The 26732-nt window shown below is 35.8% G+C and overlaps 1 protein-coding gene across 2 annotated transcripts in view; it reads left to right on the forward strand.

Annotated features, from left to right (window-relative positions):
* The window catches only part of Pcmtd1 (protein-L-isoaspartate (D-aspartate) O-methyltransferase domain containing 1), an 86175-nt gene that overhangs the window by 42235 nt on the left and 17208 nt on the right, over positions 1–26732 (forward strand). Inside the window, exons 2-3 of one of the 2 annotated variants that reach the window (XM_042696123.1) lie at positions 1870–2292; positions 18197–18299. In XM_042696123.1, coding sequence (XP_042552057.1) covers positions 1986–2292; positions 18197–18299 — 410 coding nt within the window. In that variant the 5' untranslated portion in view covers positions 1870–1985. Of the gene's footprint in view, positions 1–1869; positions 2293–18196; positions 18300–25693; positions 25797–26732 lie in introns of those variants that run through there. The other variant, XM_042696124.1, reaches the window with a different exon arrangement.

A 26732-nucleotide genomic window follows, 5' to 3' on the forward strand; every position in this document is an offset into this window, starting at 1 on the left:
ATGACTTGGAACCTTACTCCTCTGAATCTTAGACTCATGAGTAAGCTAGGCAGGCATTCGTATTTGGCAGTGCAACCATCGTATTTAGAAGACTCAGTAATTGTGATAGTTCTTATTTCTTTGGTTGTTCCTTTGCCTCTTAACCAGAATGTGAGCTGTATAATAAGGATAACATTTGTTATTTTTTGACTTTTTAAAATTTATTTTTATTGTTATTATAAAGATATGTACAAAGACATTTGTTACTTTTGCTGCGGTAATTTTGAATAGGTTGGATTTTGAGAGGAACTTGGATCAGGTTCTTCATATGTTTTAGAATCAACCAAGGGGGGATTATTGTTTTTCATATTAGTAAATTGTAGCACTTAGAGTAAAAGTGTTTTATAAATTGTCTATGATCAAAATCTGTCACATTGTTTGACAAATGCCACACTGCTGAGAGCCTGTCCTCAGACTACTATAGCTATTTTAATTTTTCCTTTTAGCTATTTACTCTTTGAGTACCAGATGAACAAGTTGATTTGTGTTTGGAGACTATGTAATTTTGAAAACGTTGTAGTATACTCAGCATTTAGATTCTTTAGCTATAACAGTTGGTTAAACCTAAGATCTCTTGAAGGGACAGCATGTGAAGATCTTTTCATTGCATTTTTGGGACAAAATATACTCATTGCTGAGAAGGGCCCTGTAATGTGTATCTTTTAAATTAATTTTTTATTGTTTAATTTTTCATTAAAAGTGGGGAATGGAGCCATCCAGCTTTATATAGGTGAGCTTCAATAAGTTGCATATAAGTGATATGTGAGTTCATTGTGCCTCCTTTTCTTAGGAACATCTCTAGGAGAAATCATAGAAGAGAACAAAGGGGACACAAAATAATGGGACAATCCTGCTAAGAGAGCTTTCTCAGCAGCACTAAAGCATCTTGGTCCAGGGATCTGAAGACAATTCAGACTCTGAGTTTATCTTCTCAAAAGTCAAGAGTGGGAGTCAGCCTTTCCAGATTAAAAGTCATGCCTGTAATCCTCTGTAGGTTGAGCTCTGACAATCAGGGTTTGAAGTCAGCCTGGGTAGAAAAGTCTCTGAGACTCTCTTAACTTCAGTTAACCAGCAGAAAGTGTAAGTGGATCTGTGGCTCAAGTGGTAGAGCACTAGCAGGGAGCAGGCCTTGAGTTCAAGCCCCAGGACTGGTGTATGTGTGCACCCCTCCCTCTCCTGATGTCTACACTCCTCCCCCTCCCCCTTCACACCTTGTTCTTTCTCTTTGGATTTCTTAATTCAGTAACCAATATATGAATTTACTTACTGGTTATCTGAGTAAGCCTTACATTGTGTATTCACTATTATAGATTGAAATTACTTAGTTTGTCAAGATCCACCGAGGTTTCCATCCAAATATAATAAGTTTTATCTGTTGAACAAGAACATTTTTTAATAAGGAAGCCATGTGAACTAGTGATTACGAGCATGTTTCTGAATCTGAGAGACCCAGGGCTATAGTGTCACTGTCCAGATCGGTGTTGTCCATTCTGGTAGCCACCTGTTTCATGTAGCTGTGAAGCTGTGTGTGTCTAAATGGAATGGATTGAATTATAAATTGCATTTAATAAATGCATTTAAATGAAGTCTAGGTTACTAATGGGGCTACGGTACTACTTGTCTGTGTCTCAATTTACCCATTGTACAGATGGAATCATGTAAATTAACTTTTGTGGTTGTAAAAATTAAATAAATAAGTAATTTATCATTGTGCCTTGATCAGTATGTGTTCTTGGGAAAGGATGGTTAATTTATAATGGCATATTTAAGAAATGGGACAAAATTGCCTCTTGAACATTAAACTTGTTTATTTTTATTCTTTTCTTCTAGGTTTAATTTATTTTTGGAACCAAGTGCAATACTAAAAAGAAAATAAACCACACTACATTATTGGAAGCCATTTCTTCTTGTTACATTAAAGTTTATGATTTGATTTGAATACTATCATGGGAGGAGCTGTGAGTGCTGGGGAAGATAATGATGATTTAATTGATAACCTTAAAGAAGCTCAGTATATCCGAACTGAGAGAGTAGAGCAAGCCTTCAGAGCCATTGATCGTGGTGATTATTATTTGGAAGGCTACAGAGACAATGCTTACAAAGACTTAGCCTGGAAGCATGGAAACATACACTTGTCAGCACCTTGCATTTATTCTGAAGTTATGGAAGCACTGAAACTTCAACCGGGATTGTCTTTTCTTAACCTGGGAAGTGGAACCGGATATTTAAGTACAATGGTGGGATTAATTTTAGGTAATTTTATTTTTGTAAAATCCTATTTTAAACAGTAAGCTGAGTTTGTATTACTCTTCATGATTAATAGGATTTGTGACTTTGTGTACAGTATGTTTGATTGTATATACTCAAAGTAATTATATTCCTTACCTAAATGTGGAAACATGGAGTAAAAGTAATCTTATTTCTGGTCCTGATCCTGATAGTAATCTCCTGTCCAATTGTAGACTTTCAGTAGCTCTAGGAAAACTACATGCAGGAACTCTCTGTCATTGTACTTTAAATTGAGCAACGAATAGAAACTTAAGAATTATTAGTCTATTTTGGTTAAAATGTTCTGTTTTCTGACATATAAAGTCTGGTAGATATTTCAGTGTCCAATCTGTCTGTCTGTCTGCCTGTCTCTCTGTCTGTATCTCTCTCTCTTCTCTCTACTCTATCTATCTATCTATCTATCTATCTATCTATCTATCTATCTATCTATCTATCTATCTATCTATCTAGTACTGGCAGTTGAACCCATGATCTTTCACATACTAGACAAGCAATCTACCACTTAATCCACATTCCTTGTCCATGTGGCCATTTTATTTTATTGTATTTATTTGTTCATTCATTTATGTTTTTTGTGTTATTACTACATCTCAAACTCAGGGCCTGGTGCTCTTAGTTTTCATATTGGTGGCCATAGCTGTGTCTTTAATCTGTCATTTTGATGGTTAATTACAGATAGACTCTTGCAGACTTCTCTGTCTGGGCTAGCTTTGAACTGAGATCCTTCTGGTCAGTCTCCTGAGTTGTTTTTTTTTTTTTTTTTGCCAGTCGTGGGGCCTGAACTCTGGGCCTGGGCACTGTCCCTCAGCTCTTCAGCTCAAGGCTAGAGCTCTACCACTTGAGCCACAGCGCCACTTCCAGCTTTTTCTGCTTATGTGGTGCTGAGGAATCGAACCCAGGGCCTCATGCATGCAAGGCAAGCATTCTACCACTGAGCTACCTTCTTAGCCCAGTCTCCTGAGTTTTCAATACTACAATTGTGAGCCATTGGTGCTTGGGTTCTCAGAGTATATTTTAAATATTAAGAGAATTGTGTCAGTTTTTTTTTTTTAACATCTATTTATTTTTGTGAAAATACCTTACAGAGGGGTTACAATTACATGGGCAAGGTAATGAGTACATTTCTTATCAAGCATTGTTGCCTCCTCCTTTGTTTCCCCTTATCATCCCTTCCAAATCCCCCCCCCCCCCAAGTTGTAAAGTTTGTTTTTTGACATAACGTCTTGTACATCTCATTGTTGCAATGGATCCACCTGTATCCCTATTTAAACAGTTGAGAATTGTGTCAGTTTTGTTGATAGAGTTGTGCAGGATAGAGATGTTGTGACATTGATGGGCCAAAGTAAGAGATTAGGGAAAAACATGAAAATACATGTCTTCATTTAGCTTTCATCATACTTAACTCTTTCTATTCAGGCAGACATTGTTCTAGCAGGAACTAGAAGGAAAGATAGAAGAACAATCTCTAAAACTATGATTATAGTTAATCTTGAGTCTGTCTAGTTTCTGAGGAAGCTTAATCTGTTTCCTTTGCTCCTTACTCATTTTAGTTTGTGTTTTATGTGTATTTTAAGTCAAAGTGAGGGTGGATACATCCATGAAAATCACAGTTGGATTGTGATTTGGATCCAAAGGACTGTGAATATAGTACTTAGTAGTGTAGAGTAAGACAGATATGGCTCCACTGCTTCATAGTGACTTTGTTAACACAAGTCCTCTTCCTATTAAGAAATGATAGTACCATGGTCAGACTTAAAATGAGTATGCTCACTAGAGACAGTGGGTCCTATCTGAGGACATATTTGGTAGTACACGCTGGACAAATCCAGACTGAAACAGAAAGAACATCTCAGTTTGTAACACAGGAAAGGAAGATTCCCCAAGGAGAATTCTGTTACTGCAGAAACACAAATGCAGAAGATTGGCTATAATTAGAGAACTCTTGCTCACAGAAGAGGCAGTTAACGTTTTTCTTCAGGAAATTTCTTATGATGAATCCACACTTGAAGCAAGCAGTCATCCATAAATTTAATTTTACCCTGAGTATGGAGAATGGATCACATTCTTAACATGGCTCAATGAGACCTTATTTTGATTTTCATATTGAAAATGAATTCTTCTTTCGAATTGAAGATAAATTCTTAACTGCTTATTTCTCTTTAACTGTCTTCCCAGAACTAAGATTTTCACAAAGAATCTAGTATTTCAGTTCTTTTTAGATTACTACTGTCTTTTCATTTTTATGAGATCTCATTGAAAAATTGAGTGCAAAAAGTCTTTGAAGCCTGGTGCTGGTGGCTCATGCTTGTAATCCTAGCTATTCAGGAGGCTGAGATCTGAGGATCATGATTCAAAGCTAGCCTGGGCAGGAAAGTCTGTGAAACTCTTATCTCCAATTAACCACCAGAAAACCGGAAGTGGCACTGTGGCTCAACTGGTAGAATGCTAGCCTTGAGCTGAAGAGCTGAGGGACAGTGCGCAGGCCCAGGCCCAGAATTCAAGCTCCACAACCAGGAAAATAAAAAGTCTTTGAAAAGTCTTGCACTTTACTTGTACTTCCCAGATTAAATTAAATATTAGAACCATGAGGATAAGTTAACTCTGATATTCTCTCTCTGATCCATATAGGGGTGGTTCTCCGTTCTGTTTCTTTTTCCTTAGGGATTTTCCATTTTCCTGATATAACCCATAATATGCTGGTAGCTCATGCCTGTAATCCTAGCTACTCAGCAGAGTGACATCTGAAGATTATATTTTGAAGACAAGCCAGGCTGGAAAGTCCATGATGTTCTTGTCTCCAGTTGATCACTACGAAGCTGGAAGTAGAGCTGTGGCTCAAGCAGTAGCGCACTCACCTTGAGCTGAAGAGTGCAGAGACAGCACCCAAGCCCCAAGACCAAAAAACAAAAACAGAAAACAAACAAAAACTAAACAAAACACAAAAAGGTTTGATAAAGTATATGGATTCATCTACTTAATTCTTTTTTTTTTTTTTTTTTTTTTTGTGGTTTGGTCATGGGGCCTGAACTCTGGGCCTGAGCACTGTTCCTCAGCTCTTCAGCTGAAGGCTAGCTCTCTGCCACTTGAGCCACAGTGCCACTTCCGGCTTTTTTCTTTTTGCTTATGTGGTGCTGAGGAATCGAACCCAGAGCCCCATGCATGCAAGGCAAGCACTCTACCACTGAGCCACCTTCCCAGCCCTACTTCTTTTTTTAATAAAATGACTATGATTCATTCTAGTACTGTGGATGTCATTGCCTTGGTGTTACATTTACTACTCCTAAAGTGAAGTAGTTGGTAAGCAGGAAACTCACTGACAAGTTAAGATATTTGCAACTGATGACTTGCCAGGACTGACAACCCTGTGCTTCTAGCCTGATGTTACTTTCTTACAGGACATTATCCAGCTAACCTATATTATTTTTCATCTTAGGTATGCATGCTTTCTTTTTCTCTGGTATTCACATGAAAGCATGCTCCCATTTCTCCTTTCTCTTAAAGTTTACCCTTTTGTTAAGTGTGTTTAGTGATTTTTGATAAATTTATAGAGTCATACAAACTTGGCTATAATGCAATTTGAAAAAACTTCTGTTAGGCCAAAAATCTCCCTCATACCCAATTGTATCAACTCCCTGTTATACAGCTCTAGTCCCTGGCTGTGAGTTATAGGCCACCAGTCTTTCTAGATTTGCCTTTTCCATACCTTTGTGTAAGTGGATTCATATAGTTAATGGGTTCTTTTGTATCTTTTTTTTCATTTTGTTATATTTTCAAAATTCTGCCATGATGTATGTATCATGTAGTATGAATCAGTATGTTATTCCGTTTCATGGGTAAACAATGCTCCATTCAATATATATACTGCATTTTGTCTTTCCATTTAGTTAATGGATATTAGAGTTTGCAGTTTTTGGCTCCTAAGACTAATGCTACTATGCACATTCATGTACAGACTCTGTGTGGGCATATATTTCTTTTGGTTCAATTAGAAATTGCTTGGCTATATGGTAAATTTGTATTTACTTCTTTAAGAAATGTTCAGAGTGTCAATTTTTTTTCTTTTTTTTGCATCCTTACTGATAAATGGTGGTCGCCTAGTCCCTGCTGGGCTGATGGCCAAACCCAGGGCCTCACACATGGTATATACACACTATACCCCCGAGCTTGATACCCAACTTGGTTTAATAGCCATCTTAAGTGGATGTGAACTGTCACCTTATTGTAGTTTGACACTTTACTAAATAATTACAGTGGTTTGACACTTCACTAATTAGTGAAGAAGAATATTTGTATACATATTGGCCTTTTTAATAACATGGTGAAATGCAGATCTTTTCCTTTTTTTTTTTTTGATCCAGTCATGGGGCCTGAACTCTGGGCCTGGGCACTGTCCCTCAGCTCTTCAACTCAAGGCTAGCGCTCTACCACTTGAGCCACAGTGCCACTTCTGGCTTTTTTCTTTTTGCTTATGTGGTGCTGAGGAATCGAACCCAGGGCCTCATGCATGCAAAGGCAAGCACTCTACCACTGAGCCACCTTCCTAGCCCCCTTTTCCTTTTTTATTTAGCATTATTGAGTGGTAAATAGTCTTTATATACTTTACATGTAAGTCTTATTAGATTTTCAATATTTAAACGTCTTAAGCTGCTTTTTTAAAGTTTAATTTCTTTGCAGTACTGGAGATTGAATGCAGTGCTTCAACTCTGTAGTCAGGTCTCTACCACTTTAGTCATCCTGGCCTCCACTCCTCTTTTCCCTCTGTTCTTGGTTCTGCTTATTTAAAGAAATTTTTGCCTTTTTCTTTTGGGGAAATTTAAAGTCTATTCTTCATATGTGGCTTCATATTGGGCTGTAAGCAAATTTATTTTGAAAACATGTTTAGGCTATGTACCTAAGGAAATCACTGGATCTCCTCTTAAGCTCCTCCATTTTTAATCTCCATTTTATTTTATTTATTTTTTAGTTCTGGTTAGGCTTTCTTACATCTTTTTAAAATTACATATTATCTTTAATGAGTTGTACAAAGGGGTTACTGTACAACATGTGAGTTTATAAGTACAATTCATCTTGATTAATTATTTCCCTTTCCTCTCAACGTCACCTTATATCTTTTATCCATCCTTTCAACCTGTATTGAGTTGTTCTCATTATTCTTTTTTTTTTGAAATAAAGCAGTATCATTTATTCTTTTTTTTCTTTTCTTTTATTGTGAAAATACCATACAGAGGGGTTACAATTACATGGGCAAGATAATGAGTACATTTCTTATCAAGCATTGTTGCCTCCTCCTTTGTTTCCCCTTTGTTCTCATTATTCTGTCTTTTTTTTTAAGATTTTCTCCCTGTGACTTATACTGGTTGTGAAGTAGAAGGCATTATTCTCTACTATGCCCTACGTGGCTGCCATTCTGAAAATCAGTAATCAGGGTTTCTTTATAGTAGTGATAATTGTTTAGTAAAAATAGCAAAAAATTAGCAATAAAATAACAAATATTAGACTTAATATGAAGTTTAGAAATTTTACGAAGTTTTCAAAGCAGTTTTTTTTTCTGATTATACTTCCTTATACTGCTATTAGAAAGTATGATGAAATCCCTTCAGTGATTCACTGATGGAAGATTATTTTAGATATTTTGCTGAGCATCTTTTAGGTGTTTTTTTTTTGTTGTTGTTTGTGCCGGTACAGAGCTTGAAGTCAGGATCTTATGTTTTTGCTTAGCTTTTTAGCTCAAGGCTGGCACTCTACTGTTTGAACCACAGCTCCACTTCTAGCTTTTTGGTGGTTAATTGGAGATAAGAGTCTCAAGAATTGGTCTGCCCAGTGTCCAGGCTGGCTTTGAACCACGATTCTCAGATTTCAGTGTCCTGAGTAGGATTACAAGTATGAGCCACTGACACCTGGCTGCATCTTTAGTTTTTATCTTTGAGATTACCTCTCTATCCTGGATCATCTCTATAGAAAATACAACTGCTCTTTATTACTATTTTTCAATTTTGTATCTGAGAATTTCCATACTGAGTTGTTTATTTGTAGTTACCAAATTAATGCAATATTTTTTAGATCATTTTCAGACCTTTGCAGCGGAAAAAAACAGTTGAGTTGTCTGTTCTGTGAGTTCCTAATGGAGAGGGACAGGGCCAAGCTTGCCTGTGGCTTAGCTTTTATGTGGAGATGAACAGAGGATGGAAAGCAAAGAGCCAGGGTGGTATTACATTGGCTCAGTTAACAGAGCTTGAATCTCAAATCTGGTTTGTGGGATTGCCTAATTCAAGTCACTAATTTATTGAGCTTTTTTTTTTTTTTTTAATTGTGTTATTGAGCTTTTTTTCCCTCTCTTTTGTAAACAGATTTTACCAGAATGAATATATAGGATTTAAGATTATAGTCTGTTTGAGATGTCTATATTATATATATCTTTTCTCTAAGAACAATGGTTCAGTGTTCCTATCCAGTGCTTTCTGTATTTTGTAGAACATGACTACCGGAAATGAGGATCAGCTGTTTATTTCAGAAAATTATTAAACCCTTTTGAGTTTGTTGTATTTATGAAAGAGTTTGTGACTCTACCAATATTAGAGCTCATACCTATGGAACTGTCTGTCTTTTACTGTATCTTCTTTAGGCTAGGTTGATTTTGAACTGGGTACTTCAGATAAAACCAGAGGTTGAATGTAGTCTAAAGCGCTTCTTGGGCTTGCTAATTTTTTTTTTTCCAGCCCTGATGCTTGAAGTATGAGCCTGGGGCACTGTCCCTGAATTGTTTTGCTGTAGGCTAGCATTGTACCACTTGAGCTACTGCTCCACTTTTAGGTTTTTTGGTGCTTAGAGGTAAGATTCTCAGATTATATTGTCTGGGCTGGTTTTGAAGGGAGATCCTCAGATCTCAGCCTCCTGAGTAGCTAGGATTATAGGCTTGAACCACAAGCCCTAGCTGGCCTGCTAAAATTTTTGATCATGTCTGGAATTGGCCCTCACAGTCCATTTGCCTGTCACTTACTTGACTTTGTGCAACTCTTTCTTTGGATGTCAGTTCTCCAAATTGCTTGTGTTTTTTTGTTTTTTTTGCCTTTGTTGGAAGTTTCTTTAACCCTGAAGTGAAAGATGGACCTTTCTTTTGTCCTCAAGCCTTCATATATAAAGAATTTACAGAACTTTTATGTCCAGTATGTGTCTCGTAAGCCCTGGACATGATTTTCTACACCATACTCACAGATTTGGTACTTAGACAAATTTGATGTCTTTTTCTTACTTCTCCAGTGAATACAAGATTGTAAAAACTATCTTGTCCCCAACTGAATGTTTTTCTTTCTATGCTAGATAAAACTTACAAATTTCAACTCTCTTCCTCCTGTGTGGTTTTATTTTATTTTTTTTTTAGGAAAGGTATAATTTTCTTCTAAAATGCTCAAGATAGAAATTGGAACACCAGCCCCGGGCGCTGGTGGCTCACGCCTGTAATCCTAGCTACTCAGGAGGCTGAGATCTGAGGATCTTGCAGTACAAAGCCAGCCCTGGCAGGAAAGACGGTGAGACTCCTATCTCTAGTAAACCACAAGTGGCACTGTAGCTCAAGTGGTAGAGCGCTTGCCTTGAACTGAAAGAGCTGAGGGACAGGCCCAGAATTCAAGCCCCACGACCAAAAAAAAAAATTGGAACACCAGTTATTTTTTCATTTAATTTTATCTTATGGAATAGGTAACATACACAAGGGTAAGAAGCCTAAAGTATCAAAAGACAACTTAGAAATATTTTCCTTTCTTTCTTCTACTCTTATATCTTCTGTGGTTAACTTCCTCCCTTACAGAGCCACAAAGACATCTTGATTTATACAGTACTAACAAGGCTGATGTTTATTGCTCTGAAGCCAATTTTCAATGAAAGGAAAATATTTGTTGCATTCTAAAAGGTTTCTTTGAGTAACTAAAGATAGTAAGTTAATTTGTAATGGAATGCATTATTTATATGATTTGCTTCTGTGGAATGCCATATTCCCTAATATCAGATTAAATCGTTTTGACATTTATTGTTTTGAAATATTCACATCTAGTGCTCTCTCTTACCTCTCTCTTGCTCTCACTCTTTCTCTTTTTTGTCTTTTGTTTCTGGTACAGGGCTTGAAATCAGTGCCTGAGTGCTGCTGTCCCTTTCCTTTTTCACTCAAGGCTGGCATTCTACCACAGAACAGGAAAGTCCATGAGACTTATCTCTAATGAATCACTGAAAAGCTCTACTGTTGGCTTAATCAGGTATAAAAGTCTCATGGACTTTTCTGCCTAGCTTACTTTGAACCACGATCCTCTAATCTTAGCCTCTGAAGTAGCTAGCATGAGCTACCCAGTGTTCTGTACCTTATTATTCTTTAAAGAAGCTTCTATGAACTTAGACCCTATGCTAATTGTTGAGGATGTGATAGTGCAGACAATTACATTTCTTATCCTTTAAATAGTGTGTAATATTTTGTAAACTAGAAACAGATAATATTGTTTTTATTGGTTGTTTGTCATGTAGTTCAATAAATTTTTATTATCAGTATGAATCAATCACCATGCTTGCTCTGGATATCTTCAGGTACTTCAAAAATAAATATGCATTGAAATGAAAGAGCCAATTAAAATGACTTCCTGGGAAAATGATTTCGTTAAAAAGAATTTACATCAAGATACGAAGCTACTTAAAATTAGCTTAAAATTACATTATAATTAAACACAGTTTTACTCACTTGGTTGAATTTTGTTTTCTGGAAACTTAATATATTGTAACATATTAGTGTACGTATAGTCAGAAGCTTCTCTGGGCATTAGCAGCCCTTGAGTAGAAAAGTGAATTGTGAAACCTGTTCTTGATATTTGGCCTTTTACAGAGGTAGTTATTTTAAGCTGTGGGTCCATTCTCTGTTGCTATTTAAAACTACTATTTTCAGATCCTATGTAAACATAGTTTTGAGATTTAAGTATAATAAAAGGAAGTGACACATATCCATAAAGGAATGTATGTATAAGGGGCCTGATGCATTTCAGCTTGTGTTTGGTAAATTTTAAGACTTGTTTCATAAGGCCTTTCTTAAACTGAAGTAGTTTTGAACCCAGGGCCTCACATTTGCTAGGCAAGCACTCTATTACTTGAGCCATATCCATACCCCTTTTTGCTTTCATTTTGGTTTTGAAAATACTCGGCTTTTACCCTGACTTGTCTCTGAACCTCCATTCTCCTGTTGCTGCCTTCCAAGTAGATGGGTTAAAGTGTATACCTTTACACAGAGCATGATAGTTTAATCTTTAATTGCTTTGTTGTTACATAGAATGTGAGAAATGATAAGAAATTAAATATATTTCAGTAAGTGGCAATACGCATTTTCTCAGACCCAGTTAATGAATACTTAGCCTTTTGCTAATTCCTTTTTTCCCCCCTTTATTTGCATTTGGGTTATTATTTTTTTTTTATGCCTCTGCCTTATACTGTGGATTATTCATGGGGGGAAAAAAGACCGAGTAAAACTTATTCTTGTCTGCTTTTTACCCATTATTATACATGAATACTTGTAGTTACTAACAAATGTTCCCAAAGAAGCTTTTTTTGTCTGTTTGTATTGCTCTTGTGGCTTGAATTCAGGGCCTGGTTGGTGTCCCTGAACAGTTTTGCTACCACTCTGCCATGTGAGTCACAGCTCCACATCTGGCTTTTGAATAGGTCTCATGGACTTTCCTGTTTAAGCTGGCTTTAAATTGTGATCCTCAGATCTCAGCCTCCTGGGTAGATTGCAGTCATGAGGCACTGTCACCCTGCTAAAAGATGTTTTTATACACTTAATACCATTGATTTTGTACTAATCTCATAGAAACCAAATAAATGACTCACCTACTCCCCCTTGTGGTAAACATTTAGGATTATCTAACATGTCTTATATAGAGTCCATTAAAAAAAATTGTCTTACTGAAAGAATAGAGATTTGGATATTTCAAAACAGGTTCTATAAATCACATAGATGGTACTTTGTATACATAATTAGGAAGATGTAGTATTTTGGAATTCCAGTTTGAGGTTGTGATTTCCTGCCTCACTTTAGGCTAATCCCATAGATTCCCTTTAGCCTATATGCAGTAGGACCCAGGCATTGGTGGTTTTAAACAAATAAAATTTAGAGTCTATAAATTGAAATATTCAGTAATTATTGAGAACAACTTTATAGGTTTTTGTTTTTGTTTGTTTTTGTTTTTTATTGGCTGTGGGCCTGAACTCTGGGCCTGGGTACTGTGCTTGGGCTCTTCAAGGTGAGCCCTCTACTACTTGAGCCACAGCACCACTTCCAGTTTTTTCTGCTTATGTAGTGCTGAGGAATTGAACCCAGGGCCTCATGCATGTAAGGCAAGTATACTACCACTGAGCCACCTTCCCAGCCCCTAATGAGGCTTGGATCTTGTTCCTACAATTCAACAACCAGTGTATACATGTGGTCCTAGGGCTGGAACTCGGGACCTTGACATTGTCCTTTAGTGTTTCTGCTCAACTACTTGAGTGATTAATCCTATAAAGTATCATAGACTTTCCTGTCTTCAGTCCTCAAATCTTAGCTTCTTGAGTAGCTAGGATTATAGGCATGAATCACTAGCAACCAGCCTATAATCATGATCTTGATCTTTCCCTGTCCTTGTCCCTTACCCTCTCCCTCTTCCTCTCTTCCTTTTCTTTTCTTTTTTCTTTTGCCAGTCCTGCAGCTTGAACTCAGGTCCTGGGCACTGTCCCTGAGCTTCTTTTGCTCAAGGCTAGCACTCTACCATTTGAGCCACAGTGCCACTTCTGGCTTTTTCTGTATGTATAGTCCTGAGGAATTGAACCCAGGACTTCATGCGTGCTAGGCAAACACTCTATACCACTAAGCCACATTTCCAGCCCTATAATCATGATTTCTAATAACAGTTTGTTATCTTTCCTATACTTTATAGGATATGAAGCACTTTTATATAATATATTTGCTCATTCTAGGGATCCCTTTTATAGCAAGAAACACTTTTCAGATCTTAACTAACCAGTCTTAGATAATACTAGGTAAAAGGTCGAAACAGGATTTGGAATCTCAGAACGTCTCACCTTAATCTTTTAATCTTATCACAGCGTCGTAAGCCTAAACTGAAATGGTAGATCTTGGATTATTTTTGTCTTGAATTATTATAGTATGTATTATGAAATAATTTTGCCTGTTGCAGTGTCCTATGAATTATCTTTAAAAAATATTAAAGACACAGTGAGTTTCATTCAAGTGTAGTGTGAAGCATGTTTCCTTAGTCTGTCTCAGGCAGTTTTCTATCTATACCACTTGGCAGACTTGGATATCATTGGAATTATTGGATAAAGTTGAAGTCAATGTAAATGAACAATTTAATTACATTGTAGCTGTTCATGTAAATTGCATGGACAATTTACAACTGAATCTGATAGTTTTTGACCTCTACTGTAAGTTTTGGTTTGACTGTTGAGTAAAAGAGCAAGACTAGATCCAGTTACTCCAAAATATAAAGTCTTTAGATTTAATTATATTGGATTTTTTTTTGGGGGGGGGGGGGGGTTCCGGTCGTGGAGCCTGAACTCTGGGCCTGGGCACTGTCCCTCAGCTCTTCAGCTCAAGGCTAGTGCTCTACCACTTGAGCCACAGCACCACTTCTGGCTTTTTTCTTTTTGCTTATGTGGTGCTGAGGAATCGAACCCAGGGCCTCAGGCATGTAAGGCAAGTGCTCCCCCGGATTTTTTTTTTTTTTTTACTGGTAACAACAAATAGGTTTTTGACAGCTATAAAATATTTTCTAAGTTGGTCGCCAGTGACTGGCCTGGCACCTATAATAATCCTAGCTACTTAGGGACTTGAGATCTGAAGATTATGGTTTGAGCCAGTCCAGGCAAGAAAGTCTGTGAGACTCTTTCCTCCAATTAACCATCCCAAAGCCAAAAGTGGAGCTGTGGCTCAAGTGATAGAGAATCAGACTTGAAAGAAAAAACTAAGGGAAAGTGCTTAGGCCCCAATTCAAGTCTCAGTACTGGCATATATACAGAGAGATTCTTAATAGTCTATATTATAAATATGTAAGGGAATACATATAATTTAATATTTTGAATATATAACAATAAACTGGCTTCTGTATATGTTTCTATTTTCTCTAATATTTACCTGTTAAAAGTTGTGGCTAATTCCTAACACTTTCCTTTTTCTTTTTAAAAATACATGGTATAAGAATTAAGCCCTTAATATTTCATAGAAAGGTGACATTGGAATGTGTTGAACATAAAATAAAAATTCTGCCTCATCTGACCTGGTAACATCATTTAAAAATTTATGCAAAACACATTGGTGCTAAAAATGTTTCATATAAAAAATAATCATTTAGAAGGGACTTCTTCGAATCAGCTTCTTCATTTTTCTCTGCCTTATTTTCCTGTTCTATTTTAATTATTGAGATGTCAAATATGAGTTGTAACAATCAACATTGCACCACATTTTTTGGTGTACTTCATGTGTTCTAATTGTATGTCATATTCTAAATAAATGAGATATTAGTGACATTGTTATTTAAGTTCTGCCTTTTATTAATGCATTTTTACTCTAGTTATTTTCAGTATTTTAATGATCACATTATCAAATAATGATATGTAGAACCACATTTAGAATAAAACAGTTACATCTACTTAAAAAATATCAAGTGGTGTTATATTAGATATTAATAGTGTTTTGCATGTGTTTTTATACTACTTTGAAACAAGGCTTTTGAATATTACTGAAAAAAGAAAAAAATTTAAGTTATAATTTTGTTTTTTTTTTGGGTCCGGTCGTGGGGCCTGAACTCTGGGCCTGGGCGCTGTCCCTCAGCTCTTCAGCTCAAGGCTAGCGCTTTACCACTTGAGCCACAGCACCACTTCCGGCTTTTTTCTTCTTGCTTATGTGGTGCTGAGGAATCGAACCCAGGGCCTGATGCATGCAAGGCAAGCGTTCTACCACTGAGCCACCTTCCCAGCCCTAAGTTATAATTTTGATGTGTAGTCCAGGCTGGTCAAATTTAAGCTTTTCCTGCCTTACCCTCCTAAGTTCTTTGGTTACAGTTATGAAATCTTTATTTTTCCTATTAGCCATTTTGTATCACGGTGATGTGAAAACAACTTTTGAGGAAAAAAATTCTTAAACTTTTAAACTTTATTTCTAAAGTTTAAGCTTTGGTTTTGCGCAATAAGCAAAAAGCAGGAAAAAGAATAGTGATATCTTGAAGTGACAAACAGCCCATCTCATTCCTTTTGAACTAGAACTCCAAGATTCAGATTGCTACTGCTAATATGGGTGTGTGCCTTTATTTTCAGATTCTTAGTTTATGCATTTGGGCTTGCTGGAAACAATGTGAGCAACATTGACCATTTTTATTGGTCTGTTATCTGTGCAGTTCTATTTTTTTTCATAAAAAATGGCTGAGTAGTTGACCCACTTCTTAACGGATAATAAAAATAAAGTATAAGTTTGCTACATTTTAGCTGGGCACCAGTGGCTCGCACCTGTAATCCTAGCTACTCAGGAGGCTGAGATCTGAGGATCGTGGTTCAAAGCCAGCCCATGCAGGAAACTCGGTGAGACTCTTATCTCCAATAAACTACTAGAACCAGAAGTGGTGCTGTGGCTCAAGCAGTAGAGCACTCACCTTGAGCTGAAGAGCGCAAGGACAGTGCCCAGACCCAGAGTTCAAGCCTCATGACTGACCAAAAAAAAAAAAAAAGTTTGTTACATTTTTACATTCAGTGGATGAACTCAAAAAGGTTACAAAGGAAAATTATATTCATTTTATGAAACATTTTTTCATACTGTTACTTATCGTTAAGTAATATTGTGTTACTGTGTAAGTAATTGTAGTTTAATATGAGCTTTTTTAAATGAGGAAAACTTTGTCTTCCTAACATTCTTTTGACCCTTACGGAATTCAAACTCTCATATTGATATTAAATAGTGTGTTAAAATGTGTGTGGGCTTAGAGGTTGGGAGTTTAGCTCAGTGGAAGAGCACTTGCCTAGCAAGTTGCAAGGCCCTGAGTTTGGTCTTCAGCTCTGAGGGAAGAGAAAAAGAAAAGTGTGCGTTTATAAGTCTGTTTTGATACTTTTTAAGAAAGAAATTTCAAATTTATTGTTTACCTATAGCAGTAATAAGACATTATTTGAGGTCTTAAGTAATTCTGTACTGTTATTCTAGTTTTTAGGTGAAGGCTTACCAGTTTAATAAAGGAAGTGAAGAAGCAACCATTTGAAATTGCTTCAATCAATTCACTTTTAAAAATATAAATACATGTTAAAGGACGTTAATTCTTGTGTTTTTTTTTTTCTGAATCAAGTACCTTTTGTGTAATCCTACTATTTTAATACATATTTCAAGAAAAATCAGCTAAAAAAATCTTGAACCAAATAGACAGTTAGAGTACAGGTTAAGCATTTTCCTTATCTGATTTGGGGCTAAAGATTGTCTCTGCACATTTAGAAATATTTATAGTTTTTATAGTTTTGTATTTCTGAGATCACTAATTGTACTTTTCATGTAGTCTTTGAACATGTAATTATGATCATTTAATTTGCTAATATACTTTGTGATTAGTAGAAACAACTCCAGTATGCACTGTATCTTTAATGACATTTAGAGGATAGCTCTGGTTATGTATTTTCTAAAGATATGTAAAACACAACTTACAATAAAACAAAAATGTTGAGTCAGAAACCTGCTTGGCTCAGTTTCAGAAGCTGAAAAGGATTCTAGTAAAACCAGACGTGCTGGTGTGGTACTTTCATGTGCATGTATCATGGAGAGACAGTATATGCAGTAAGTTGCCTTAGGAAATGGTGAGGCTTTATATTCTCAGTGAGCAGGTGCCAGGGTTGGGGAAGGGAGCTGAGACAAGTCCCCTTGCCCTTGTCTTAAGAGGTAATTCTGTCAGTGACCTTATATAAAATGAAACACCATGGGAGAAAGGAGATGAATGCTAAGCCCTTGCTCTGTAGTCAGTGTCTAGTGACTACATTCTGCTAGACACAGGAAGCTCCAAAATGCACAAATATGATCTTGGCCCTGAAGGAATTTAGTATTACATATCTGGAGTCAGAATGCTTTTAAGATGTCAGTCTATTGTTCAGGCCCCTAGAATTACCAAATTTTGTCAGGGGTTAATGGTTCACATCTGTAATCCTAGATACTCTGGTGGCAGAGATCTGAATATAAGTGTAGCCAGCCCAGGCAAGAAACTTATGAGACCCTTACGTCCAGTTAAACAGCTAACACCTGGAAGTGGAACTATGATTCAAGTGGTAAAACACCAGCCTTGTGCAAAAAAATAAGGGACAACACTCAGGTCCTGAGTTCAAGCCCCAGGACCAGGACAGGAAAAAAAAAACCCCACAAATTTTGAGTAAATGATTTAAAGAATAATGGTAATGAACTTAAAACCATGCAGATTATGTGGAAGTGATTCTATATCAAGTTTAGCAATAATATCCTTTCAGAAAAAGCATTCTTTGGAGAAGGATTAAAAATAATATTTTTGACAGAAAATGCAATGAAGCTTTCCTTTAAAAAATTTTAAATAGTTGTAGAAAGGTATTTCATTTGTACAAGCCACATTATGAGTACTTTGCATCTTGAACAATGTCACCTCTTCCATTGTTCTCCTCATCTTTCTCAATTTTTTTCTTCCTTACATTGAAGAAATATAAATAGGTTATTCAACTTTAAAGTCTGGCACTCAGGTATTTGCATATTTCTAGCCTTCTTTCAAAGCTCCTTTGTTAGATAAATGATCAGAAATTAGAAAAGTTCCGATATGGGCATATTATTAATATTTTCATAAAAATGCTACTACAATTGCAGGTCCTTTTGGAATAAATCATGGGATTGAGCTTCATTCAGATGTGGTGGAATATGCCAAGGAAAAGTTGGAGAGCTTCATCAAAAATAGTGATAGCTTTGATAAGTAAGTACTCTTACCTGTAGTTTTAGTTTGAATGTAAAATAGATAATGAGCAATATGTCTGTTCCTGAACACTATTAGTTTATTATTGGTTTACTCAATTGCATGCACCAAAAATCCATATGCTATAAAATGGGAAAGACATGAGGAGACATTATATGCTACTGTTTTTATTCCATGCAACTCTACAGCAAATTATAAATGAATAATCTTTATTTGGTAGTATTTTGCTACTATCATTTTATTAGTAATGTTTAATTCATTAAGTATGTGTTTTGTTTTTCAAGATAAAACAAAGATGATCATGACCCTAGTGTTCTCTAAAACTGGTTTAAAAAGTTTTGAGTAGTAAGTTCTACCCTCTTTATTTGTACCAAAATTTGCATGTCAGCATATAAATGACTTTCTTTAAAACATTCAGTTACTTTGTCCAATATCCAGAAGAAATTATCATAGAAATACATGAGTATACCTCATGGTGGGATTACATTTGAGAAACTTGTTTACAAAATGAGAAAGCTTTGAGCTCATACTTCTCATTAGAAGTCTTTTGTCTTGCCTAGTAAGGATAGTTGATTAGGTATTGTATCCACTAAAATTTTACCTTGATAATATCATGGAAGCACAAGACAGAAAAGTCAAAAAACTGTGAAATTATATAAAGTCAGTTGAACATTGATATCTCTTTTTTTTGCATAGACTGTTATATTTTCATAGCCTTTAAAAAGACAGGAAACACGAACTTAGAAGACAATCACTTTATGTGACAGGTTTAATTGCAGAAGCGTTCAGGTTTCCTGCTTGCTGGTTGGGAGTAGGTCCCCCTCTTCTTCCTGGCCATGATTATCAGTGTGAGAAATTAACATCTAGATTAAAATTGGAGGCTTTCCTCCAGCGAAAACTGGCCTGAGGATGTCAAGAGAGAGTTGTGACTCTCTTCAGGGAGTGTGGTTTCCTTTTCCTTTATATGCCCCTCTTCCTTCACTTTGCACTTTTATTTCTTTCTGCTTTTGTGAGGTTGTATCAGTTCTCTGGTAAGTGGCACTGGAAGCAGGTAAAGAACAGAAAACATATCCTGCAGCTTTCTACAATAGTATTTAGAGCCAACATGAGGACTTTTACCTACATAAGTATGATTGTAACTGGGTTACTAACAAACTTGGCGAGTTAGCAAATGCTCTGATTTTATTTTTTATTTTTTTGTGTTGGTACTGAGGCTTGAATTTACTCTCTTGCCCAGATTTTGTTTTTGTGCATGTCTACTACTTGAGCCATGCCTCTAATCTGGCATTTTGTTAGTTAATTGGAGATGGAGTTGCATAGACTTATCTGCATGAACTGGCTTCTACTTTCAGTCCTCTAGGTTCTTCTTAGTAGCGAGGGTGATTTTTATATTTGGCTGTAATTAATTCATTAGGTTTAAGTAAGTCACTTAAATTTTCTGCATCAATATGCTGATCAGCCTCCTTGTTTATAGCTGTCTTTATGAAAAAAAAAAACAAAAACAAAAAAAACTTAGGGCTGGGAAGGTGGCCTAGTGGAAGAGTGCTTGCCTCACATGCATAAGGCCCTGGGTTTGATTCCTCAGCACCACATAAACAGAAAAAGCTGGAAGTGGCACTGTGGTTCAAGTGGTGGAGCACTAGCCTTGAGCTGAAGAGCACAGGGAGAGCACCCAGGCCCAGAGTTCAAGCCCCACAACCGACCAAAAAAAAAATTAACTTAATTTTAATCAGCCTTCAGTTGCATATTGTACAGATTCATATTTATTGCCAGGGAAAATGTATTTGAGAGAGAAAAAAATTTAGCTGAAGTTATTTGATAAGAAATTTGAATTCATTTTAGTAGCCTTTTGTATTCTTATTTCTCTGACTTAAAATTACTAGCATGGTACATGATTACGTTTTATATCATCTTTAGAATTTTGTTAAATTCATTGCATTCTGTGAAATATATCCTTTGATGGTGACATTTAATATGTACATAAAGGTTTTTAAGAACATTTGCATCTTGAAAATATGAAAGAAGAATAATAAAAGTAAATGCTTTAAGGTTTATTGTAAAGTGCTATATTTTAGTTACTAGTACATTTCATGTTTTAATATGTAAAGATACAGACAATTCAGTTTTGGGTCAAAAATTAGGCAGAACACATTTAAGGATCAACTTTTAATCATTGAAACAGCTATTCAAGTTTATTACTGACGAGTAAGCATAGTTCTAAGAAACAGTATAATATATCATGATTTGAAGCATTTCTACCTTAATATAATTTTAAATATTACAACACATAACTTTAAACACTACATTTATTTTACTAAAACATTTACTAGGGCATATAGGATCAAAATGGATTATGTACATAAATATTCTGTTAAAGCCCTTCACTTTGTACAATTTAATATTCACTAGTAAACATTTTAATTGGCTTCATGTAATTGCAAAATGATTAAATTTCTAGGTTTGTATTTCTGGGGTTAAGTTTACTACGGATCTAGTTTTTTTTTTTTTAATTCTAACGTGATAATTCATAAAATGTAATGGTGTGACTGATCTAAACGTTTCTTTGTATCTCTTTTTTTTGGTTGGGTGTGGGGCTTGCACTTTGGGCCTGGGCGCTGCCCCTGAGCTCCTCAGCTCAAGGTGAGCACTCTACCACTTTAGCTACAGAGCCATTTTTCGGTTTTCTGGTGGTTAATTGGAGATAAGAATCTCAGGGACTTTCCTGCTCAGGCTGGCTTTGAACCATGATCCTCAGATCTCAGCCTCCTGAGTAGGTAAGATTACAGGCATGAGTCACCAGCTCCCAAGCTCTGTAATTTTCAATAAACATGTTACTTTATAATATTTATTCAGACGTTATAACAACTTCTGAAGAGTTACAACTTGTTTTTCAAACAGAATCTTAACATTAATAAGCCAGTCTGAAAAAGATAATTGAGGAATTTTTATTATCCTGATTTTCAAGGAATGATCTGAAATAATACTGGTTTTTTTTTTGTTATTTATAATTGGGTCCTGTATGCAAAGAATAGGTGCTAGGAAAATGTTTAATCTTGTATGAAGTAATGCATGGTTTGAAGTTAAGTAATCAAAGTTAATTAGTTTTGGTAATAGAAATTATAAAGGTAATATTTTTATTCCTGTTTTTCTGATGTTTTATTGTTTACACTTTACATTTAATTTTTACATTTTACTTTAGTTTTACATTTTTGGTATTAGTGGGGTTTGAAATCAAGACCTCATGCCTGCTCCGCAGGCACTTGAGCCACCTCCCCAGACCTTTTGCTCTAGGATCTTTTTTTCCTGGGACAGCTTTGAACCTCAGTCCTCCTATTTACTCTTCCTACTGTACCTAGAATGACAGGGGTGTACTACCAAACACAGCTATTAGTTAATAAGAGGTCTCCTTAACATTCTGTTCATGTTGGTCTTGAACTGTGATCCTAGCCATTTCCACCTTCCTAGTATCTAGGATTACAGGCATGAGCTACTTCTACCTTGCCACACTTGTATTTTGATGATTCATTTACAATTTTTCTTGATGTTTGGGGATCATGTTTCTACTTATTTTCAGTTTAAAGATGTGCAAAATGCAAAAAATCCCCTTCATTATATTTAAGTAACAGGAAAATGAATTGCTAATTGTATAGTTCTTAATATTTGATTATATTTTATTACGTTTAAGATAGAAGAATAAGTTGGTAAAGCCTACCACTCTTCTGATCTTATTTATCCTTTTTAACCAATCCATTTCAAAAGTATTGTCATGATTTAAACTGCACAAGAGGTTTTCTTACATCTATTGGAGATAAGAGTGAACCCTCTTAAAAATATGGTAGTGAGGAATTCATAAACTAATCATTATTGAATATATAATGTAACATGATCTCTGAAAAAATATAAGTGTATGTTTTTATGTACATAGTTTGGGTCATTTGTCTAAAACATAGTGTTTCTTCTCTTGATAAAAGAATCTTTATAATGTAGATACTTGTCAGTTTTCTTAGTTCTGTCTCAGCAAATTTGGAGTGGCTGCTCTGAATTTATTGTACTTGGAGATGGAAAAACGTGAAGTTTTGTTGTATGAATTATTTCTGAAAGCCGTGATATTCCCGAATTAACTGAAATTTCCCTTTATAAAACTCCTGAATTCAAGGTTAAAAAATATATATTGGCAATATTTTCTGCATTTGGCCAGATCTCTTAAGTTACTTGGGCTAGCTTCTTAGGCTAAGAGATTGCATACTGATTCATCCTTTGTAGGGAAAAGATGGCCCTAGTTACCAAGGAAATGAGTGGACGTGGAAGGGTATTCCAGGAAAATTTGATTTATAAACACAAAACCAAAAGCAAACTAAAATTCTTCACAAACAAGATCTAAAATATCCTTTTAAAAAGCTCATTCTGGTCTAAACATGTCTATGTAGCTTATTTGCTGAGGGTTTTGAGTTTTTTTGTGTGTGTGTGTGTGAGTTAGGAGGAGGTTGGGAAGCCCAAATTATATGTATTGTGTGTGCATGTAGGTAAACAAAATTATCTCTCTAGTTACTTGAATTGAACCTGAATGATAAATTTTTACTCTGTGGGTATTTGGGAAATGAGTTTGTAAATAGAAAAACATTTATTTGTTACTATGTGTGTGTACTTAGTACAAAAACATGTATGCAGTTGAATTGACTCCTCACAAGTCAAAATTCAGAGTGCCCTGTCCTTGTAAGGACAGGTCAGTAGATCCTATCACTTCTTTTCCAGGGTGATTGTGGTTATGGTTTTGGAAATGCTGCATTATAAGTAACCAAGTGCACTGTAGTCTGAATATCATTTCACATGCATAGACAACCATTTTCCCCCATATAGTTGACACATAAAAGAATCATGAACTGAATAATAAAAACAGTAGTTGGATGATAGGAAACAATTCCTGCTATGCATAATCTACTCTTTCATTCTAAACATTTATTCACAATCCTAAAGATACTATTTACATTTACATTTTCCCAAGGGGAAAACTGAAAGTTAGATAATGAGACTGGACCAGTAGATGTTCTTTTTTGTTCAGGTTTGGCTCTGAAAATTTAAATCTTGATTTATTATATTTCTTCCTAATAATAAACTGCTCACAATGACTTACAGCCTATCAATTTAGCTCTAGTTAGAAAATTTGAAGGAACATTTTAATATTTATCATTTCCTTTAGATTAGAATCATGGAAGGCTGTTACTAGAGTTAAATATAGTACCGTGCTATATGAAAGAGCACACCTATTGTTAATGATGGTAGCATGAGGTGTTTTTTTTTCCTTTATTTAGGGAGGGGGGTGCTGATCCTGGGACCTGGACACTGTCCCCGAGCTTTTTTGCTCAAGGCCAGCACTCTACCACTTGAGACACAGCTCCACTTTTGGTTTTTATAGTGATTAATTGGAGGTAACAGTCACATACAGATTCCTGCCTGGTTGTCATTGAACTGGGATCTTCAGATCTCAGCCTCTTGAGTAACTAGAATTACACCTGTGACTAGCTTGGCAGCTTGAGTTTTTATTGGGGATGAGGATGAGTTAGAGAGGCAATGCATGCCTCATCTATCTATATCTATATACACCTACACCTACACCTGTACCTATACCTATATCTATACCTATCTATCTACGCCTCCCCCCCCCCCACACATATAATTGATAGCTAGTATCCTAATTTTATTTACTTATTTTTGTCAGTTGTAGGATTTGACCTCAGGATCTTTGTGCTGTCCCTGAGCTTTTTTTGCTCAAGGCTAGACTCTTCCACTTTTTTTTGGGGGGGGAGGCCTTGAACTCAGGGCCTGGGCACAGTCCCTGAGCTCTTTTTGCTCAAGGCTAGCACTCTGCCACTTTGAACCACTGTGCCATTTTGGGTTTTCTGGTGGTTAATTGGAGATAACGAGTTTCACAGCAGACTTTCTTGCTTGGCCTGGCTTTGAACCATGATCCTCAGATCACAGCCTCCTGAGTAGCTAGGATTACAGGTAATAAATAGTGCCTGGCGAGTTCTATCACTTTGAGCCACAGCACCACTTAGGTTATGGATTTATGTCCTCATGTGATATCCATTTGGAAGTTAAATGCTTCTAATGACTTTGGTCATTAGAGTAATTCCAAAAATTTGAAAGTTTTACTATATATGTCTTATTATACATTTAATACTAGTTTTCAGAAATTTGTATGTTTTGACATTAATATTTAAGAGTAATTTTACAAAAAATAGTACATGTTATGAGCAGATTTTTTTTGTATGTGTGTGCTGGTGCTGGGACTTGATCTCAGGGTCTGTACTCTGTCCCTTAGCTTTTTCAAAAACTCAGTGCTGGTGCTTTACCACTTGAGCTACAGCTCCACCCTTGTGGAGCTTGTTAAATCTATGGAGTTTTTGCCCTAGCTGGTTTCAAACCATGATCCTCAAGTCTCTGAGCCACCGGTTGTTTTTGTTCTGTTCTGGTTTTGTTTGTTTGTTTTGACAATCCTGGAGAGTGGACCCAGTACCTCATGGTAAGGTATGCAATTCAACCACAGACTCATATTCCCAGCTCATAAACACATTTAAAAATCATTTCAAACATTCAGATGTTGGTACTGACAACCTTGAAAAATAATCATCAGACCTGTCAGTTAATGTATATTAACATCCATTAGAAATGGCCTGGGAAAATCTAATCACTATAAACACATTTAGAAGAAGTAATTATTCAAGCATACAAAGGCTTACTGTCATATGGCTTACCTGTCACATTTCCTATAATATATTTAGACATTGCTTTAGATCCAACAATTTCTCTAATGCTTTACTACATGAAGAATCACTGTATTTACTCTCAACACTGCTTTGAATAATGCTTGAATTATTTTGAGATGATTTTGATGCAGTTGGAAGGGAAAACACTTGAAAAGGTAAAGTCTTCATTTTAATTCAATAGGATATATGAATGGTATAAGTACTTGGAGATCAAGAGTTCAATATTTCCCTTGGTTTTCCCCGTAAAAGAAAGATACAAAGTTTTGTGTTGTTTAAACAAATAGTTATAGTACAAATATATATTTTTAACAAAATGCTTTTTTAAAGATAAGCTTTTGTGATTTAGCAGGTTGTTAACGGATGAGGTATGAGAACAAGGTAGGATTTTTTTTCCCATGTCCTTGAAATTTCTTTATTCCATTGGAATAATTGTCTAAAATTTCAATGACAGTTTCCTGTGGCACCTGATAAACTAGGTGTGCAAATTGTTAGCCCCACTTCACAGTGTATTGAAGGGGAATGTTGTTTTTTCTACTCTCAGTCAGCTCCTAGACCTAGACTATCCGTCTAAGAGGGAAGCTACAGGGCAAGGCTAGGTCACCCTGATCTCCTAGCAGCTTATCAAAAGAATTATATGGGCAAGTTGGCAAGGTTCCTGCTGTGAACGAAATCACCTGTCCATCTCCAGATGAAGATAGTCCAACATACACCAGTAAAGAAAACTGCTAAGGTAAGTGCTTAGAGTCCTGGTCTTTGGGCAAGTGTTCATGTTCTAAACCAAGATGTCTATGTGCTCTGTGATTTTTCAGTATACATTTTATAGTAAGTGTGTCTGCATATGCATCTTAAAAAGTGTATAGTCATTGTTTTGCCAGGTTAAATCAATAGATGAGTGATTATTATACACATTTCAGGATTGGATTTTTTTGTTTTATTTTGAGAATTTTTCTTAACAAATTTCTAATTTTACTTACAACATAAAATTTTAGTGAACTTCTTACTTCTAGTATAAAAGCTTGGGAGAGAACACATGAACCATTCTGAACATGTTACAATTTTGGTATTTTTAAAATCCTTTTATTGTTCTCCGTTTCATTTAATGTATGGTTTATGTGAAAAAAAATTCAGACTTCCTTTTCACTATTTTTAACTTAATTTACCTGTGTACTTTTATAAATATTATAGCATCATTTTATAACCAGACTTTCTGGTTATTTTAATGCTATCATCTTAAACAAATTATTAAAAAATTGTATTTGAAATTGTGTATTTGAAATTGCAGTTGAAAATGTCTTTTATTTGTAGGAGTGTTGAAAGTCAAGATACTCAAAACCTAAGGAAGAAAAATGTTGTCTCTCTCTCCTCTTTTGTTTTCGGTTTTTCTCTTCTCTTTTCGTTTCTTTCTGTGTAGGTACTAGGCTTGGGGTGTGGGCTCTGCCTCTGAATTTTTTTGCTCAGAGCTAGTACTCTACCACTTAAGCCATAGCTCCACTTCTGGCTTTTTGGTTGTTAATTAGAAATAAGAGTCTCATGGCCTTTTCTTGCCTGAGCTGGCTTTGAACTGCATCCTTAGGTCTTAACCTCCTAAGTAGCTAGGATTATAGGTATGAGCCACCAGTACCCAGATCAGAAACATTTTGAGAGTAGAGTTTTAGTCATTTGATTG

Source organism: Dipodomys spectabilis, unplaced genomic scaffold (genome assembly GCF_019054845.1).
Source record: "Dipodomys spectabilis isolate Male_0828 unplaced genomic scaffold, ASM1905484v1 ptg000199l, whole genome shotgun sequence".
Classification (NCBI taxonomy): domain Eukaryota; kingdom Metazoa; phylum Chordata; class Mammalia; order Rodentia; family Heteromyidae; genus Dipodomys; species Dipodomys spectabilis.